Genomic DNA, 8600 nt, shown 5'->3' on the forward strand with positions numbered 1-8600 from the left:
TCCTGATGTTAGGTAACAAAAGAAACTGCAATCAGTTAAACATTGATTTAAAAGAATAAGTGTTGGATTAAGAGAAAAATATGAAGGATAATTAGGACAGATCAGAGAAAGTGAAGCTCATTCCTCTAACGCTACATTTTAATGTTACATCAAAAGAGTAGTATGTGGGTATGTTTGTATTGTTTTATACTTTTTGCATCCAAAGTACACAATACTATTTAAATTTGGCCTCACACATGTCAATCCACAAGAATCAGAGATGCTTTATACTGTGACAGAGAATGCATGTTTCCACTCCAGCTTTGGGCTGCTGCAGAGTGAGATAAGCTTAGTCCACTAAGAGGCTTTCCTTTCTTTGATTTCAGTCCATGATTTTCCAGTTTTTACGCAACAACCTAATCTTGAGCCCTTTAGCTCTGTTTTCCCCATGCTGTGCTGTTTGCAGAAATAGCATTAAATAGGAAAACCCCTCTCAAAGTGAATTAAATGGTCTTTGCTTTCCAAGGGGGATGGGAGGACACAAGCAGTTATTGTCACTGCACAACAAATATACTGTTCCAAAAGGAACGCTGCAAAATGACCATATTAAACTAAGAAAGTTGGTCAGGGTGGGCTAACGAAATGTATGCCGATGCTGAACAACAAGCCTTGAAAGAGAGTCCATCTAAGTCCATTTTAACGTACTCTTTGAGTGAATGCTCGAACATGGCAGTCACTGGGAAATTAGTCGTAATATACTACCACAAATCTCTGTGATTGAGTTCTTCATCATGAAGGATGTTCAAATTTTCCTCCTCCATGACATCATGGGTCTCTCTCTTACAGACAAAGGATATTCCACATTTTTCTTTGTTACTAAGGTGTTTAATTAATTTACCAGATTTTTGAATACTCGAGAGAGTTTGCGACAACACAAGACCTGAACGATTGGCTACTGCTCATGTTGTATTAAAGAAGAATACTTTGCCTAGTCTATATTTGCGGACCTAAAGGTCGCAGGTTCGAATCCGGGGAGTGGGGTGAGTGCCTGCTGTTAGCCCCAGCTTCTTCCAACCTAGCAGTTTGAAAACATGCAAATGTGAGTAGATCAATAGGTACCACTCCCATGGGAAGGTAACAGCACTCCATGCAGTCATGCCGGCCACATGACCTTGGAGGTGTCTACAGACAATGCCGGCTCTTCAGCTTAGAAATGGAAATGAGCACCAACCGCCAGTCGGACACAACTGAACTTAAGAGTCAGGGAAACCTTTACCTTATATTTCAGGTCAAATCTCTATGATTCTCACCAAAATAACCCGGTGTATATAAATGCTAATGGGTGAAACAGATAGTGGTTGGGCACAGTCACCACAAACTGAGGTCAATTTTTTTTCTCCCTGAAGAGCCTTGGAAACTATAATTCTACAAAGGATAGATAACTCTTACAATTGCAATAAAACAAATTCATGATGTTATCTTTGGAAACTCTGGTAAATTTAGTTGGTTTAAACTAATTGGAGTGTAGTCCTATCTATCCCTTTTCTGCAGTATTGTTGAGTCACTGATTTCAGTAAATGTTTATATACCTTGAAGTATATATCCTTGAAGTAACACAGTGGCCCAGCATGTTAAAGTGCTGAGCTGCTGAACTTGTGGACTGAAAGGTCACAGGTTCAAATTTGGGGAGCGGAGTGAGCACCCGCTGTTAGCTCCAGCTTCTGCCAACCTAGCAGTTCGAAAACGTGAGAAATCGCAAATGTGAGTAGATCAATAGGTACTGCTCCAGCGGGAAGGTAACAGCACTCCTTGCAGTCATGCTAGCTACATAACGTTGGAGGTGTTTACGGACAACACCAGCTCTTCGGTTTAGCAATGGAGATGAGCACCAACCCACAGAGTAGGACACGACTGGACTTAATGTCAGGGGAAAAGTTTTACCTGTACCTATATATCCATACCTCCCCACCAAATATCCATTAGGATACTTTCAAGAACCCACTCAAACCCCTTTGGATATCTGAAATCGTGTATAATAGCAAACCCTACATTTTGACTAATCTTGTGCATGAAGCATGTCATAGAATTGCACCTAGAGAGCCCCACGAATGCTTCCAAGAAGGGATATTTTCAGAGCGTATGTAGCTGAATACATGGATAAGAGGGTCATGCTGCATCTCCTATAAATTAGCCCTTTGCCTTCTGTCCTGAGCCTTGGTTGTTACTATCTGAAGTGACCCTAAGAAAAAAAGCATCATCATATTCCACTCAAATGCCTCATACACTCCTAGTAACCATTAAATATTGATTATTTGAACACAACAATGGCTGCAGCAGATGCACATGTAAACTCCTGTTCAGCTCTTTAGCCCCCCGGGTGGCCTTGACTCAATTATTCTCTCAACTTAATCTAACTTGCAGGGTTAAGATAAGGATATAGTGTTAATCCACCCTGAGCTATTAGGAGAGAAAGCTGACCAACTGATTTTACCACTAAAGTGTTGTTACTGTTTACAGGATCAGAGGAGCATTATTAAAATAGGAAAGTGTTTTCAACTGGGCATTACAAAAAAAAATTTCAGGAGCAACCTTAGCAATAGACATCAAAAGGAGACGAAAAGCTGAGGTTTAAAAATATATATAAGATCCAGATATTCTTGTCTAATGTACAAATGGCAAAAATCAGTATGCCTTTGTTTTCCAGTTATGTACATTCTCTTCCTGTCCTTCAAGGTGATGCAACAACAGAACTCAGGTGCCCATTTCTATTTTATTTGTCCAGCAGAGATCTTATTCTTGGTTGAAATCCAGCTTCAAAAGTACAAAACTTTCTAGGAGTGGGCCAATCCCCTCTCAGAAATATAATCAGGAGACGAGAAATAATAAAGCTCTTTTATTGTGATTTTGACATTAATCAACCAATTTAGTTTCTAAAATTTGCACCAATTTACAACTGATTTTTTTTCAATGTGACAACTAATACTTCCTGTAAGAAAAACATGCAATGACATAGTGAGGGGAATCATATCTTTTAAAAAAAACTTTATTTCTTGTATTGTTGAAGGTTTTCATGGCCAGAATCACTGGGTTGTTGTCCATTTTCCAGGCTGTATGGACATGTTTCAGAAGCATTCTCTCCTGCCGTTTCACCTACATCTATGGCAGGCATCCTCACAACCTCTGAGAATGCCTGCCATAGATGTGGGTGAAACATCAGGAGAGAATGCTTCTGGCACTTGGACATACCACCCAGAAAATACACAACAACCCACTTTATTTCCTGTTTAATATGAGAAGCAACGGGAATAGAAATTTTATGCAAGAGTCATAAAAAGTGTGGGATAAAGATAGGTGGGAATTTAACATATCCATAACAGAAGATCATACCAGCGACAACAATTGCAGGGACAGTCTTATTAAAAAAAATATTTGGAAAGGGAACTTGGTACCAGAAGAACTACAGAACTATCTACTGTGCACAGCTGTATAAATAACTTCTTGCAGAAAGTCAGCACTGCTCCCATCATCCTATCATACACACCCACCTGGATTTTGCCTTTATGTCCTTGCCAAAGTCACAACTGGATTATTTATATACAGGACCATAGCCAGAAAAAAAATGGGTGTGTGATTTTTTTTTAGCGAATCATGAAGAGTAGTTCCATAATGCAAAATAATTTAGAAATCAGACTCTATTGATAAACTTCAATGGACACTCATTGGGATTTGGTTAATCAGCTAAAATTCATGAGTAAACCAGGTTTTAAAAAACTAAAAATCTTCGGACGGGGGGCGGGGTGTGTTGAAAACCTTGGCTATAGCCCTGTTTATATACCCATCTTGCTCCACCTGCCACCCACAGCCAATCTCACTCTTGCACATTTTGTCCATTTTTTCCCTGAACAAACTCTAACTTAGAGAAGGAAACATGCTTTGGAAAAGACAGACACAAGCCCACAAATAGGGAACAGAAACAGAATCCTTCACTGGCCCCTGGAAGTTCACAGTACTTTTATTTTTTTTAAAAAAGGCAGCCCAGCAATTTCCCAATGGCTGATTGCTTTATTGTTCCTTCTCCCTCCCTGCCACAGCCTCTGGACTTTTGATTGGCGCAGAGATGAAATGTTCATTAACCAGCTCCAGAAATAGACAGTTGACAGGCCCAGGCCCAGGCGAGGACGTGCTGGCTGGCTCCAAAGCTGGGAGGTAGGTCTGGTGAGGTTAGGATGCTCCTTGTCATCTGGCGCAAAGCTTTCCAGGGCATCCATTGGACTGCAAAAGAGCCGACAGATGTTTCCTCTTGTCCTGAGGAACAAGCTCTCTTGCCGGCCTCCTTTTTCCAAACTGCCAGTATATCCAGATCCTGCCTATATAGGTCTCTTGGCTCAAGGAGAAACTGGAAACACACACTCCCCCCCCCCCCGCCCTTGCGTATTTACACAAATCCAGCAACAATTCTCTCCGCAGAGTACAACTCTTTTTGGTTAAAATGTTGTGTTGTTGTTGTTTTGTTTTTGTTTTTTTGCCTCCTCCCCTCCCTTTTGCTTGGATGGAGTCACTGCTTTGGCAGGAAGGAGCTTCAGGCAAGAAAGAAGTTCCAGGGCCACTTTGTTGTGACTTTATTTTATTCCCTGCATCCATCGGTTTAGGGATCCAGCTCTGCCTTGGGCTGCCCTGTTTTCCAGGACTCGCTTCCCTCTTTCTGGTCGAGAGGCAATGGGGGGGGGGGGGGGGAGGCGTAGTTTCAAACCTGTCCTGCAAACAAACTTCACCCTTTCCTGGCTGGACATTTTTCACGTGTGAAAAAGAAAAGCCATGCATCTAATCACATGTAAATGAAGAATATAACCACGGCGAGGACCAACACCAACACCATATTGATATGCTGAACCCTTTCCTTGTGTCCTGCTAAAGAACATCACCACCAACACCAATACCAGATTGATATGTTGAAGTCTTTCCTTGTCTCTCAATGAACAACATAACCACCATCACCACCACCACATTGATATGCTAAACGCTTTCCTTGGGTCCTGATGAAGAACATCACCACCAACACCAGTACCAGATTGATATGTTGAACTCTTTCCTTGTCTCTCGGTGAACAACATAACCACCACCACCAACATTACCACATTGATATGCTGAACCCTTTCCTTGCCTTTGGATGAACAACATAACCACCACCACCTCCACATTGATATGATGAGCCCTTTCCTTCCCTCTAGATGAGCAACATAACCACCACCCCCAACACTACCATATTGATATGCTGAACCCTTTTCTTGAGTCTGGATGAACAACATAACCAACACCAATACCACATTGATATGCTGAACCCTTTCCTTGCGTCCTGATGAAAAACATCATCACCACCACCACCAATACCAGACTGATATGTTGAACTTTTTCCTTGTCTTTTGGTTAACAACATAACCACCACCACCAACATTACCACATTGATATGCTGAACCCTTTCCTTGCCTCTCGATGAACAACATAACCATGACCACATTGATATGCTGAACCCTTTCCTTGTGTCCCGATGAAGAATATCACCACCAAAACCAATACCAGATTGATATGTTGAACTCTTTCCTTGCATCTCAATGAACAACATAACTACAACCACCACCACCTACCACATTGATATGCTGAACCCTCTCCTTGCCTCTGGATGAACAACATAAACACCACCACCACATTGATATGATGAACCTTTTCCTTGTGTCACAATGAAGAACCACCACCTCCACATTGATGTGCTGAACCCTTTCCTTCCCTCTAGATGAGCAACATAAACACCACCCCCAACATTACCACATTGATATGCTGAACCCTTTTCTTGAGTCTGGATGAACAACATAACCAACACCAACACCACATTGATATGCTGAACCTTTTCCTTGTTTCTCGATAAAGAACATAACCACCACCACCAACACCAATACCACATTAATATGCTGAACTCTTTCCTTGTATCTGGATGAAGAACATCACCACCACCATCACCACCACACTGATATGCTGAACCCTTTCCTTGCCTCTGGATGAACAACATAACCACCACCACCACCACCACTACCACATTGATATGCTGAACCCTCTCCTTGCGTCTGGATGAACAACATAACCACCAACACCAACACTACATTGATATGCTGAACCCTTTTCTTGCCTCTTTCCCAATCTGCCCCAAAGTCTCTGGAAAAAGACGCAGGCGCATCCACACGTTACCGGGCTCGAGTGCCTGTTTCCGGGACAGATCTTCTTCCCGGGGCAGCCAGGAGCATGATATAAGTTCCAGCAGCCATAACAACAACAATATCAGTAATCACAATAGTAATAATAATAATAATAATCCCTCCCCAAACTCAACGCGATGCACTAACCTGCCAAAGGGATGGTGAGGAGAGAGTGAAGGAAGACGAGCCCAAGTGGAAACAGCTGGATGGCCCACATGAGTGGTTGATGGAGAGGTTGCTTTTGATTATGATATAAATATATTTTGAAGAAATAACAGTATCCAAAGGTCGCCCAAGGTGGTGAAAGGAGGAGATGCAAGACGAGGCAAAGAGCGCGCCGAGCTGCTTTTTATTGCGATGAGCCAAGTTTGGTTGTGTGATTGACTGGAAAAGCTCTGGGTCCCAACTCCCTCTTACGGTAAGAAAGTGGTTGAACAACAGCAACGCGCACACACACACACACACCCCGGGAGAGGGAAGGGGGGTGGGGCTCAGCCTCCTCTCTGGCTCTCCCCGCCTTTCATCCATCCCAGCCCGAGGAGGGAGGGGAGGAGGGAGAAGCAGAAGGGCGTCGGGACCACCGCTAAGCCATTGAGGTTTATATATCTGTGGCTGGCGTCCCGGGCGAAGAAGCGACCCAAGAGGCTCCCAAAGCTCCCAAAGCCAGACACAGACGCACAAGGCTCATGGGGAAGCAAGGAAAGTGGGAAGAGCTGGGCTTCCCCTGCGCTTCAGGACGGATGCACGATCAGATCTATTAGAGCAACTCTCAAACTGAGTTGTTGTGCATTTTCCGCCCTGTATGGCCATGTCCCAGAAGCATTCTCTCCTGACGTTTCGCCCACATCTATGGCAGGCATCCTCAGAGGTGAGGAGCCTTGTGACCTGAAGGTTGGGTTGCTGACCTGAAGGCTGCCAGGTTCGAATCCCACCCGGGGAGAGCGCGGATGAGCTCCCTCTGTCTGCTCCAGCTCCCATGCGGGGACATGAGAGAAGCCTCCCACAAGGATGGTAAAACATCAAAACATCCAGGCATCCCCGGGCTAACGTCCTTGCAGACGGCCAATTCTCTCACTCCAGAAGAAACTCTGGTTGCTCCTGACATGAAAAAAAAATCTTCAGAGGTTGTGAGGTACTATATTGGAAAACTAAGCAATTGAGGTTTATATATCTGTGGAAGGTCCAGAATGGGAGAAAGGACTCTTGTCTGTCCGAGGCCAGTGTGAATATTGTAATTAACATTTATTAGCATTAATGGCCTTGCAAGCTTCATTCCTGCCTGGGGGAATCCTTTGTTCGGAGGTGTTAGATGCCCCAGGGCTGTAGCCAAGAGGAAGCAGCTTTTTAAAAATCTGTAAAAATTCGGGGGGGGGGGTCAACCCCCCCCCCCAAAAGTTCAGGTTTTTAAAAAAACTGGTTTACTCATGAATTTTAACTGGTTAATCAAATCCCCGGAGCCCTCGGTGGCACAGCATGTCAAAGCACTGAGCTGCTGAACTTGCGGACCGAAAGGTCGCAGGTTCAAATCCAGGGAACGGGGTGAGCGCCCACTGTTAGCCCCAGCTTCTGCCAGCCTAGCAGTTTGAAAACATGCAAATGTGAGTAGATCGATAAGTAAAGCTGCAAATGTGAGTAGATCAACAGGTACCACTCAGGCAGGAAGGTAACGGTGCTCCATGCAGTCATGCTGGCCACACAACCTTGGAGGTGTCTGTGGACAATGCCAGCTCTTCGGCTTAGAAATGGAGATGAGCATCAGCCCCCAGAGTCGAACACGACTGGACTTAATGTCAGGTGGGAAAATGTTACCTTTACCTTTAACCAAGTCACCATGAGTGTCCACTGAAGTTTATCAATTTCTAAATTATTTTGCGTTGTAAAACTACTCTTCATGATTCGCTTTAAAAAGTTCTGGCTTTGGCCTTGCCTGCCCCTGATTGATTCATGTCTGGAATTCTGCTGTTTTTTGAGTGTTGTTCCTTATTTCCTGCCCTGATATTAGAGTTTTTAAATACTGGTAGCCAGATTTTGTTCATTTTCATGGTTTCCTCCTTTCTGTTGAAATTGTCCACATTTTTGTGGATTTCAATGGCTTCCCTGTGTAGTCTGACATGATAGTTGTTAGAGTGATCCAGCATTTCTGTGTTCTCAAATAATATACCGTGTCCAGGTTGGTTCATCAAGATATACGTAAAGAAATACACACAAAAAGATTTTTTTTAAAACTCTCACATCCCCCCACCTGCCACACATGTTGCAAGTCGCTTCTGGTTGCCTACAAAGACATGTTTACAAATGCTATGTTCAGCAAAGGACAAAACATCCTCTCACCTTTGCAGGAGTCTATCATATACCATGCAGCTGTGGACAAGTCTA

The 8600-nt window shown here is 43.5% G+C and overlaps 1 protein-coding gene across 5 annotated transcripts in view; it reads right to left on the reverse strand.

Moving 5' to 3' along the window:
- The window catches only part of hgf (hepatocyte growth factor), a 96856-nt gene extending 90144 nt beyond the window's left edge, over nt 1-6712 (reverse strand). For 2 of the 5 annotated variants that reach the window (XM_062981741.1, XM_062981738.1), the window contains exon 1: nt 6372-6700. In XM_062981741.1, coding sequence (XP_062837811.1) covers nt 6372-6441 — 70 coding nt within the window. In that variant the 5' untranslated portion in view covers nt 6442-6700. Of the gene's footprint in view, nt 1-6371 lie in introns of all 5 variants that reach the window. The other 3 variants (XM_062981739.1, XM_062981737.1, XM_062981740.1) reach the window with 2 other exon arrangements.
- Between the last annotated feature and the right edge of the window lie 1888 nt (nt 6713-8600).

The sequence above is a fragment of the Anolis carolinensis genome, chromosome 5 (assembly GCF_035594765.1).
Source record: "Anolis carolinensis isolate JA03-04 chromosome 5, rAnoCar3.1.pri, whole genome shotgun sequence".
Lineage (NCBI taxonomy): Eukaryota > Metazoa > Chordata > Lepidosauria > Squamata > Dactyloidae > Anolis > Anolis carolinensis.